Source organism: Streptopelia decaocto (genome assembly GCF_964273445.1).
Source record: "Streptopelia decaocto genome assembly, chromosome: 17".
In the NCBI taxonomy this organism is placed as follows: Eukaryota; Metazoa; Chordata; class Aves; order Columbiformes; family Columbidae; genus Streptopelia; species Streptopelia decaocto.
In genome coordinates this window covers 10,170,801-10,182,103 of record NC_138672.1, presented here as the reverse complement: position 1 = coordinate 10,182,103, position 11,303 = coordinate 10,170,801, and the positions used below count along the sequence as shown (strand labels likewise).

Sequence of the window (11,303 nt, the reverse complement as noted above, 5' to 3'; positions counted from 1 at the left end):
TAAAAATAAGGTTTGTGTGTTATTTTCACTGTAAAATAGGGAATTGAGCAACTTGGCGACACGATGATAGCGGCTTCTTGGAGAAACACCGGGCAGAGCTGCAAAACTCACTTATTTCTACAAGGGCAGCACCAAGGGGGTTCCCCCCCACGGGTTCCAGCTGAACCCGCTGTCACTTCGTTGTGCAAAATCCTTTTCCACGCAGAGCCGTTATGTCTTAAATATAATTAGGAGGATTTTCCTTGTGTGTGGGAGACAGAGAAGGTGACGGAACATGAGTAAAACCCTGCGTGGGTGAGCGCCGGGGAAAGAGAGAAAGTGTGTGGGAGAGAAGATGTGAATGTGTGCGAGAGAATATTGATGTGTATGTGTCTGCATCAAGGGAAGCAAAAATACAACGTGTGCAGGTCGGGAGACACATCGAGCAGAGGGAACGACCTGACGCCTCCGGGCCTTTCTTAGTTTGTATTTTGTTTTTTGGGGGGTGTATTTTCTGAGCCGCGCTCAGGAGCTGCAGACGTGTACATAACATCCCTGGGTCAAAATTATGGAAGGGCTCCATTTAATATCAACCTTGCACAGCTGCAAGAGCACTTACAAGCTCTTCGTATGCAACTGCATAGAAGCACGCAAAGAAAGTTTATAAAAAGTGGATTAAATTCATATTAAATAAACAATAAAAAGACAATGCTCTTTGTTTCAGCTGAACGTCAGATTTGAGGACTCTGGTTCTAATTCCAACCATACCTTGGTTGGAACTTGCCCTTCGGTAGCTCCCTTTTCTCCTTCCAAACACGGGGCTCCGGGAACAGGCTCCGGATCCTCATCTCGCAGACCTTCAGTCACAAAACCCTCTTGATAAGGGAACAGCTGATGCTGAAATGGGAGCCAGATCAGGAGTGCTCTAAAACAGCAACTCACTTCTGTTGTGGAAACGAGCAGCTGAAGTGAGTTTTTGTTTTTGGTTTGGACCAAATCAAATGATGCAGGAAAATCAAAGAGTTTCAGCGAGCTAAGTCAGGACTGGTTGATCCGTGTTTAATGTCAAGGTTGGCAAAGAGTCATAGTGCTTCTGGAGCTACGATGGTCTGAAATAATCAAGGACAAGGTTTGTAGGGAAAGAACATTTTTTTAAATTAACTAATAAAGCTGAGAAAAACTCAGGTGAAGTTTTAGGCTTATAAACCCTTCTTTGGGACAGAAAAAGAACTCATAACCTCACATACACTTGCTTTAGGCTTAACTCGGTTGTGTTGATCAGTCAGATGGTCTCAGATGAAAGGTTGTGGAGACCCACCGAGCAGAGGGAAGCGTTGGCTGGGAGACACATAATGATGTCAACACCCTCAAGCTACTTTGGTTGCAGCGACTTTTATTGGCGTGGATGCATCATGTTTTACCAGCTCAATCTCCAAATAGAAACGGCACTTGTGAGTTGTCCTGAGCGGCGCAGGAGCTGTGCCGGGTCTGTGCTGCAGCCAGCGCCAGCGCCGGCCCTTCTGCAGATCCCATCTCCAGGCCTGCAGCTCACAGCCGGCTTCGTGTTTGGGTTTCCATTCAGTATTCCTCGGCTCCGGTTTCCAAGACTACAGGCCAACATACAACCCCTCCTCCCACTCTTGTTTTCAAAGAAAGAAAAACACTCTGAAAAGAAGCTGCCCGATTCCTGGGCAGTTTTCAAAGCGGGAAGAAAGGCAGCGCCGGGAGCCGTGCGCCGCGGGCTCCGCTCCGGCCAGGGCGCCCGGGGCTGAGCCGTCAGGCTTTTTGTTTGGGACTTTTGCTCCAGGCCAACATCACCGTGCTCTTCCCACGGCAGGTGCTGGGTTTGGGGTGCCCTCAGCGTGCAGGAGGGTTTTCCGTAAGGTCATCCCTGTTTGCAAGAACATGATCCAGTGCTTGATTTCCATGTCACATCATCTGCATTCCTGTGGCGAACGACAAGACCCTGCAAACACAAACCGCAGTGGTTGGGGAGGAGGGTTCGAGAGCGTCCCCGTTTGCTGCCGCACCGCAGAACGCGGGGCCAGGCTGGGATGGGAGCGCGGCTCCACCAGGACAGCGAGCGATTCGCGTTTGGTCGGAGCCGGCACCACTGACTGCAGCGGAGCGAGCGGCGCTGCCCGTCCAGGGCAGAGTTATGGTGCAAGGGTTATTTTAATCCGGCGGTGACTCACGGCTAACACGTCGTGACTCACCACGGCGTTCGGTCGTTTGACTGTTTCGAAGATGCACCGGGTTCCCTGGGAAGGCTGGGGACGGTGTTGCACACCGGGGGAACGAGCTGCCATCTTTTTCAGCTGCTTAAACCTCTGCAAACACGGGTTCGGGCTTGGACAGTCAGGCTTAGGCACAGCATGGCAGGGCTTGGCACAGCACAGCGTTTTATGGAAAAGTTTGATTAGAAAACAATTCTTTCTAAGATGACAGAATTACACAGAGGTGTTTAAAAGTGCCCCGATGGCCAGGGGAGCTGCTCGCTTGCAGTGCGAGGGTGTTGCAGGTGTGCACGAACACCAGCACGAGGGAAACTGCACCGAGCTCATTGATTACAGGCAATACAGCTCATATCGACTCTGCGCTTGGCCCAGACCCTGCACCGGGGATCAGATTCTCTGCTCCCTGAGCAGGCCTGAAAACATCTCTTTTTTTGGCAGCACTTTCCAACAAACAGCAAACCCTTAAGATTTCTTCTTGGCAGAGACTGAAGCATTTTTGCAGTGATTGATTTGCTCTGTTGGGATTCAGGGAAAGGCTGCCCCCGTTTCTAGGAATCCTGACGAGCACAGGTTGTTCCCTCGCTCGGGACCAGCCTGTGCAAACAGGACACCCCTGTCTGCACCCCATCCTGGGGGACACGGGGATGCCCCTACCTGGCTGCAGCCACCAGGCACGGGGGAGGGCAGGCAGGGAGGTCCCTGTGTGTGGCACAAGGTGACAGTGACAGGCAGCGGGTGCAGGGGTGGCCCGGGGTGTCCCCGGGACCCGAGGTGCAGGGGTGCAGACAGAGAGCTGGTGGGTGGGTGGGGGTGATGCTGCGTGTGGGGACGCGGGGTGTGATGGAAGCCGCGTGGGGCAGCGGCAGGTACCCCACGCCCCCGCGCGTGCTCTGCCCTGGCAGCGGGGGTGCTGCGCGCCCAGCCGGGGGCACCATGTGGCGCGCACCGGGGCCGGGCCGATGCGCCCCGAGCCGTGGGAGGCGGCGGAGGCGGCCCCGCGCTAATTGCATAAGCGGGACGTCAATGCCCGCGGGAGGCGCGGGGGGAAGCGCGGGAAGATGGCGCCCCGCGCCCTGCCCCCGCCGCACGCCGCTCCCCGCCGCGGCCCCCGGGCGGGCGGGCGCTGACCCGGCCCGGCGGCGCTCGGCGGCGGAGGGCGGCGCGGCGCCCAGCGGTAAGGGCAGCGCCGCGGGAGCCCGGGCCCGGCAGCGCGGGGGCGGCGGGGGCGCAGCCCGGCGGGAAGCGCCCGGGGCGGCGGGGCCGGGGCCGGGCGGGCGGGTCGGACGGCGCCGCTGCTGCGCCTTTGAATGAGCCAATGGCGGCGGGGCCGGGGCCGCCGCTCCCGGGGCTGCCCGCGGCGCTCCCGCCCGGCAGGTGCCGCCGGACCCGCCGCCCGCCCGCTCCCGCCGGGGGGTGGCAGCGAGGTGGGGGGGCTGCTCGGTGTCCCCCGCTTGCCGCTGAGTCCCGCTGCCCGGCACGGGAGCGGCGTGCGAGCTCCCACCCGGGACGGCTCTGTCCCCTCCCCGGGACCGGGTGGGCGCGCAGCCGCCTCCGCTTCCACCATCGCCCCCGGGGCGCAGCTCCGCGCCGCGGGTGACATGTCGCAGCCTGCGGCCGCGGCTCCTGCCCGCCCCGGGCCCGGAGGAGCTCGCTGGGGTTTTTTTTAAGGTTGCACCCGGTTTACCGTAAGTTTAATTGTTCCTGCCCATGCAGAGTGTTCTCGGGAAACGGTTATTAACAGCACAGTCCGGGCAGAGGGAGTTCGTGTTGCTTGCAGCACCGTGAGGTCACGCGTGTTGGCGTGACGGGTGCGCAACGCGGGGAAAAGTAACTTTTAAATTGTTTTACTGATGTCTGTGAAGGATCGCAGCCCAGGCTGGGGATGGTTTCTTTTGCCTTCTGCACTTCAGACCTTACGGTTCTGCAACACAGCTGCTGGGTTTTGCTCGCAGCATGTGAAGCTGCCGCTTCCCCGCTTGTGCAGTGGTCCTGTCGGTTTGGGAGCCTGCAAAACTGCTAGAAAATCACTTTACATTTAAAGCTGTTATGCCCCATGTGCCGCTTCCCGAGGCTCAGCCTGTGCAGGCCTGTGGCATGGCCCTGTGCCCCGGGTGGGGTGCGGTGACATGGCCCCGAGGCAGTCAGGGGGTTAATTCACTCTCAACAGCAGCAAAGATTGCACCTGCTCCCTTTGATTTCACATGAATGACCTGTGGACAAACCCAGCTCATCCATCCTTGTTTTGTGGGTCCTGAGCACCCACTGGTAAGGCTGAACCAGCTTCAGGCTCCATCCTGGACAAAACCCCCTGGGACACTGTGCTCAGCCAATGCGTGCGTGGTGTTGTGGCGCGATGGCAGGGTGACGAGTCCACGTGTCCCCTGCAGGCTCTGCTGATGGAGACCGCCAAGCTCAACCCCATCATCCGGGATGTCTACGCAGCCGCTGGCCGTGTCCAGAAAGCACCGGCTGCCACCTCGGCGCGGAGGGGCAGCAGCTGCCGAGAGCTCATGGTCAAGCTGACGGAGGGGCAGTACGTGCTGTGCCGCTGGACCGATGGACTCTATTACCTCGGAAAGATCAAAAGGGTAACGTGGGCACCCAAAGTGTAGCTAGCGCCTTCCCCTGGGCTGGCTTGCAGCTTAGAGACATGCTTGTATGGGCTGCAATGTGTCTTAGGTCAGCGGGATGTTTTGGGTTGGTGTCCTGCCCCGGGTATCACACCCCAAGGGTGACTTCCCGCAGGGAAATGGGGAATCGCTGGGAATGGGGACCTGACACCCGGCGGTTCTTCCCACTCTCTTCCCGCAGGTCAGCGGTTCCAAGCAGAGCTGCCTTGTCACATTTGAGGACAACTCTAAGTACTGGGTCCTCTGGAAGGACATCCAGCATGGTGAGTGCTGCCCCGTCCTGCCCTCTCCCCACCGTGCCGGGGGGTCCTTTGCAGCACCACAGAGATGTGGCTGTGCCTCGTGCATCTCTGACTTAAAAGTTGGACCAGATGATCCCTGAGGTTCCTTCCAACCTGGTATTCTATGGTTCCATGACTCTGCCATACCCGTCCCACAGCTGGTGTCCCCGGGGAGGAGCCCAAGTGCAACGTCTGCCTGGGAAAGACATCGGGCCCCATGAATGAAATCCTCATCTGTGGGAAGTGCGGGCTGGGTGAGTGCGGGTGCGTCACCCCGGGGTCGGTCACATCCCGCCGCGGGGGCGAGGGCCCGGCCAGCCCGGCGGTGCTGACGCTGAGCCCTCCCGCAGGTTATCACCAGCAGTGCCACATCCCGGTGGCGAGCGGCACCGAGAGCCCGCTGGGGACACCGTGGTTCTGCCGCCGCTGCATCTTTGCCCTGGCTGTGCGGGTGAGTGGGGCTGCCCGGGGTCTCCAGCTCTGCGTGCCACCTGTTCCCGGCACGGGGTGCAGGATGCGGCCCCCTGGCCGGCTGCACTGAGCCCCGTCCCACTCGCTTCCACAGAAGGGGGGTGCCCTGAAGAAGGGAGCCATTGCCAAGACGCTGCAGGCCGTCAAGATGGTGCTGTCCTACAACCCCGACCTGCTGGAGTGGGACTCCCCGCACCGCACCAACCAGCAGCAGTGCTACTGCTACTGCGGGGGCCCCGGCGAGTACGCTCCTGCTTGTCGGGAGGGTTGTGCTTAGTTTTGTGGGGAAAAGTATCTGCAAAAGCAGGCGGGATCAAGGTGGGGAGTTTTTCCCCCAGGAGAAATGTCCCCAGCTTGCAGGGCACTGCCCTGGGGCTGGTGGCTTTGCTGCCTGCACTGCTGCTGCCGTCTGGGCCTCTGCTCACTGCCAGAGGCACCCACCTGTGTGGCTGCGGAGAATACAAGTTACAACCTTGACTTTCTCTCCCTGGCTGGGTGGTCTGTGCCGGGGAGGGGGCCGTGGCGGTGGCTGCCACACGCTGCTCCCGCCGTCACCCGCCTCCTCTCCCTCCCCAGGTGGTACCTGAAGATGCTGCAGTGCTACCGCTGCCAGCAGTGGTTCCATGAAGCCTGCACCCAGTGCCTCAGCGACCCCATGATGTTCGGAGACCGGTACGGCCCTTCCGGACCTCGCTGGGCTGGTGCTGGATGTTCTCCCAGCTGTGCTGTCCCTGTTGGCACCTGGAGCACTGTCCTCACCCCAACCCATCCCCAGCCCCTGCAGGGCTGTAGGGATGATCCCCAACCCTAGCGCTCTCCCTCCCACTGTTTTCCAGGTTCTATGTGTTTTTCTGCTCCGTATGCAACCAGGGACCTGAGTACATCAAGCGTCTGCCATTGAGATGGTAAGAAAGGGCCCCGGCTCCTTTGAGAAGCGCTGGGGTGGCCGGGGGGCAGTGGGCTGGCCTGTGTCTGGTGCTGCTGAGCCCTTGGCCCGGGGCCAGTCCCAGAGCTGGGTTTTGGTGATGTGAATTCACGGAGCATCTTCCACTCATCCCAGCCCCAAGCTGGGGCCTTTGCTCCTGAGCTTGAGGGTCTCAGTATTTGGGGTTCTCTGTGGCTGTGGGCAGCGTCCCACCCCTTCTGAAAGCCCAGGGGATGCTGTCATGGCCATGGTGACATCCTCTGCAATGTGTGTCTGGGCCAGGGTTGCTCCCCCCATGAGGTGTGGGAATGGTCTCAGCTTCCAGGGAGGAGGTTTTGGGGCAGTTGTGCTGGGGCGGTGCTGGGGCGGTGCTGGTGGAGCGGAGCATCGCGGTGGGAACCATCCTGCCGGGGAGAGGATGAGCTGCCGACCCTCTCAGCCCCTTTGCTCCTGCAGGGTGGATGTCGTCCATCTCGCCCTCTACAACCTGGGTGTACAGAGCAAGAAGAAGTACTTTGACTTTGAGGAGATCTTGGCCTTCGTGAACCACCACTGGGATCCGCTGCAGCTCGGGAAGGTAGAAACGTGCAGCCCAGGCTCGGGGTGCAGAGCGGCCGTGGGGAGGGAGAGGTGCTGCCGCGGGTGCGGGTCACGGCCAGTGGTCCCCAAGCCTCGGCTCCCTGTACGTGACGAGTTTCCCAGTTGGAGCGGGGCCGGGATCATGTCCCCACCGATTCCTCCCCGCCCCGTGCCTGGTGCCAAACCAGGCGGCTCTGGGCTCCCTGACCTCGGGCAGGAGCCGAAATCTGGCGTTCGGGTTCCCCCATCTGTTTAGTTTTTGCATAACCGCTGTGGGCACCGAGCGCTGCCTGACCCGCGCTGTCTCTCTGCAGCTGACGGGCACCCCCATCTCGGAGCGGGGCCCCCACCTCCTCAATGCGCTCAACAGCTACAAAAGCAGGTGAGCCCCCGGGTGCGGGACAGGATGCAGGATGCTCCTGCAGCCCCCGCAGCGGCTGAGGGTTATTTCCTCTCTGCTGCCCAGGTTTCTGTGTGGGAAGGAAATTAAAAAGAAGAAATGCATCTTCCGCCTGCGCATCCGTGTCCCGCCGAACCCCCCCAGCAAGGTGCTGCCTGAGAAAGCCCCCGGCGTGGGCGAGAGCAACTCCTGCAAGCTGAAGAAGAGGGGAAAAAGCAAATATGGCCATAAAGACAGGTGAGCAGCCAAATTCACCTGGGCACTCCTTGCACTGCCACGCTCCCCTGGGGGGCCAGGCAGCCTCACCCCCCCTTGCTCTCCAGCCTCCTACCGCAGCAGCTCCAGCAGCAGCAGCGAGCGGCGCGGCGCAAGAGGGCCAAGTTCCTGCTGGAGGACGCCATTCCCAGCGTGAGTCCTTCGCTCCCTCCTCGGTGTGACCACCCTGGGCTTCGGCAGCTGGGTGGGACACCCTGGTCCGTCCCTGGGGCTCCCCGAGAGGCTCCTGCGGGCAGGGAGAGCCCCCGTCGCTCTCCCTGGGGTTGGCAGATGTTCTGCGCCCAGGCTGCTGCCCGGGGTGGCGGGAGGGAGCGCGGTGGTGCCGGGGCAGGGGATGATGGTGCCGGGGCCGCGGGCAGCATCGCTCCGCTCGGCAGTGACGAGGGCGGCTGTTTTTGTGGTGCAGAGTGACTTCACCTCCGCCTGGAGCACCAACCACCACCTGGCCAGCATCTTTGACTTCACACTGGATGAAATTCAGAGCCTGAAAAGGTCTGTGCGGGCGCGGGCAGCAAAGGGAGGTGGTTTAAACTCTCAAGCGTGAGGCAGGGTTGGGAAACCTCTGGCTGCAGCTGCATGTGAGATGGAAGCACAGGGACATGGGGTGGTTGGAGACCGTGGTGCCGCTTGTACCGCGCTGGGGCCAACGCTGCCTCCCGTCCTCAGTGCCAGCTCGGGACAGACTTTCCTGTCAGACGTGGACTCCACAGATGCCGCCAGCACCTCGGGCTCAGCCACCACGAGCCTCTCCTATGACTCCAGGTGAGGGCTGTGTCCCCTCGCCCCCTTCCAGAGGGGTCCCGGTGGCACAGCCAGGGAGACAAGGGGCTGCCCTTCTCCCGTGTCCTGGCACAGGGATGTCCCGCACCGGAGAGCCTTTCCTCCCTGCTCCCTAGAACAGGCTGGTGGTCCCAAAGTGGTGCTGGGACTGGGAATGTGGGGTCAGAGCTGTCAGGCTTTGCGGGGCTCACCCCAATTCCTGCCATGCTCCCTCCAGGCTCGCAGGGTGGCAGGCACAGCATGGTGGGGGTGTCACCTTTTGGGTGCTGCCTCACCCCTCATCTGTCCCCTCCCTCGCAGCCGGAGGACCGTGGGCAGCCGCAAGCGCAAGCTGGCCGTGCCGGCCTATGCCTCAGCCGGGGCCAAGAGGAGGGGAGGGGACATGGGAAGGGACGCAGGCAGACGCCCGGCCGGGGGCAGCCCCGAGAGCAGCGATACAGCTGGCGGCCCCGACCGCCCGGACGATGGCATCGACAGCCACACCTTCGAGAGCATCAGCGAGGACGACTCCTCGCTCTCCCACCTCAAGTCCTCCATCAGCAGCTACTTCGGGGCGGCGGGCAGGCTGGTCTGCGGCGAGAAGTACCAGGTGCTGGCGCGGCGGGTGACGCTGGAGGGGAAGGTGCAGTACCTGGTGGAGTGGGAAGGCACGACCCCCTACTGAGCCCCGCCAGCCCCCTGAGCCTCCCGCGGAGCCGCACCAGCGGAGATGGGGGTGCCGGGAAGCCCTCGCTGCGAGGCGAAGGAGGGACGCTGGCCCGTGGGCAGGGTTGGGACCTCTCTGTGCTCGGGGGTCCCGGCTGGGACCGGCTCCCTGGAAGCAGCGCCTGACCAGGCGCCACCAGCGATGCTGCCCAGGGGTGAAACCCGCAGCCTCGCCACTGTCATTTTTTCCATTTTAAGAAGTATTTTATTTGCCATGTATACACGAAGAGCGCGGCCCGGCTGCGCTTTCCTGAAGGAGCCTTTGGCCAAGCCTGGGGCACCATCATGGGGGTTGGTAAGAGCAGCGAGCAGGTCGCCCTTCCAGAAGGGTTCCCCTCCACAGCTGGACACCCCACAACCTGCTCATGCAGACGGACGTCGTGCCGGTGCCCGGTGCACCCTGACTACTCCTCATGTCCAAACCTTGCAGAGCAGACTCGAAGGGTCCTGCTGCTGAAGCAAAACCCTCCCTCACCTGCACGGTCACAGCCTGTCGGGGTGCCCAGAGGAGACGGTGGGTGGCTGTCGCCTGCGCTGGTGTGCGGGGTTTTCCTCAGCTTAAATCTATTCATCAAAGGAACGTGGTTTGTTTTAAATGAGAGGAGAATGCCCCATAAACAGCCCACACGTGGCCGGTTTTCACGGCTGTGGGGCAGATGTACATCGTCGTTCTCGTCCCACGGCCTGGACGGCATGTGATGATCCACCAGCTTCGTTTCCCTGTTCTTCTGACAATCATGGTCTTGGAAGAGATCAGCCAAAAGATACGCCCTTGCCTTAAAACCACCACGGGCGTTTCACAGACTGGAGCCCGAGGCCTTTATTCCTGCAGGAATCCTCGTCCTGAACGTGCCAAATGAACAGACAAACCAAAAAGGCCAAAGAGGACAGTGGGGGCATGGGGAGGGGGTCGCGCTGGGGTCCCTGTGGCCATCGCCGTGGCCTCATGGCTGTGCCTTACTGGAGTTACTGACATCATGTCGACGTTTGTGAGCGTGTGGGGTCGGTTTGCCTGCAGAAGAGAAGGACCAGCGCCCTTCTTTAACTAAAGCAATACTGCCAGGTTGTTCAGGAGCAAAGCGGTTCTATTTTTAAAAGAAAAAGTTCTAATATCATCAGGCATATTTGTTAGATTTTTTTCTAAGAGAGAAATATATATTTTTCATGTTGTCCTCCTCATCTGTCCTGCATCGCTGCCGTGGCTGCCCCATGGGGACAGAGGGTGGGTGATGCTGGGGGCTGCGTGGTCCTGCTCCATCAGCGCCTCCATTCCTACAGCCCCATCGTTGCTCCTACCTGTACTTGTGGGCTCTGCTGACCAGAAGGTGGGTTGGAAAGGCTGTTGTATTGAAAAAGTACTTAAGAAAATTCATTGGCTTGATCAGCACAAGGTGATGTTTGCAAACCAGAGGCCAAAGTGTGGTCCTTAAGAACAACCTCCTGCTTCAGTTACTGCTAAAATCATATAGCGGGAGGCCCAGGGAGGGGTGTTGGCAGGTTTTAACTCATGCAGCAGGCACCAGGCCTTTGTGTGGCCGGGAGGTGACCGTGCTGGTGCCTCTCACAGTGCTGCGATGCAGAGCAGCGTGTTCTCTGCAGTCCCGGGTGTGCCCGTGTGCTTTGGGCAGCGTGAGCTGCTTTGGTGCCTGTACTAGGAGGGTGAATATTGGCCTTGGCAGGTAAAAGCATTTTAATTCCTTTCTGACAAGCTGCCCGGCGTTGTGCAGCCAACATTGCATGGCCCTGGTTCCCCTCCTCTTGCAGAGAATTGAATGTGGAGCCTTTAAAAATATTTTTGTTGCAGAGTATATTTTGCATTAGCTGTAATAGATATTATAATGACTCTGTGCACCTTCTAAAGATTTATGAGTTCAGGTTGCTGCTTGTCATAACCAACTCTTGTTATACCCGAGTTGTAATTAATATGTCTGATGTACAATTAAAAAGCCTCTTCTTTTTTAACATAATTGGTGCTTTGTAGTATCAGGATCATTGAGTTTGGGTACTGGGGGTCAGTCCTACTGACTGCTGTGGTCCCAA

At 59.7% G+C, this 11,303-nt stretch overlaps 1 protein-coding gene across 4 annotated transcripts; it reads left to right on the top strand.

Annotated features, from left to right (window-relative positions):
• Positions 1-2,996: 2,996 nt before the first annotated feature.
• On the top strand, positions 2,997-11,230 carry PHF19 (PHD finger protein 19). Of its 4 annotated transcripts, none has more exons than XM_082067607.1 (15): positions 2,997-3,012; positions 4,604-4,804; positions 5,028-5,109; positions 5,286-5,381; positions 5,478-5,578; positions 5,693-5,841; positions 6,175-6,270; positions 6,435-6,503; positions 6,980-7,100; positions 7,417-7,484; positions 7,569-7,739; positions 7,826-7,910; positions 8,185-8,270; positions 8,445-8,540; positions 8,859-11,230. In XM_082067607.1, exons 2-15 carry the CDS (start codon positions 4,613-4,615, stop codon positions 9,220-9,222), a joined length of 1,776 nt encoding a protein of 591 aa, XP_081923733.1. In that variant the 5' UTR covers positions 2,997-3,012; positions 4,604-4,612; the 3' UTR covers positions 9,223-11,230. The 4 variants fall into 4 exon arrangements, with proteins under 4 accessions (XP_081923733.1, XP_081923731.1, XP_081923730.1 ...); XM_082067605.1 differs by lacking the exon at positions 2,997-3,012 and adding an exon at positions 3,059-3,390; XM_082067604.1 differs by lacking the exon at positions 2,997-3,012 and adding an exon at positions 3,549-4,481.
• The last annotated feature ends 73 nt before the right edge of the window (positions 11,231-11,303 follow it).

What these genes read in the sequence shown, in the direction of transcription:
- PHF19 (XM_082067604.1), top strand. Translation starts at nt 4,422, where the DNA reads ATGACCTGTGGACAAACCCAGCTCATCCATCCTTGTTTTGTGGGTCCT. An exon ending in TGGGTCCTGAGCACCCACTG is followed by an intron (nt 4,482 to 4,603) that starts GTAAGGCTGAAC and finishes TGTCCCCTGCAG; the next exon opens with GCTCTGCTGATGGAGACCGC. An exon ending in CTGTGGGAAGTGCGGGCTGG is followed by an intron (nt 5,382 to 5,477) that starts GTGAGTGCGGGT and finishes GCCCTCCCGCAG; the next exon opens with GTTATCACCAGCAGTGCCAC.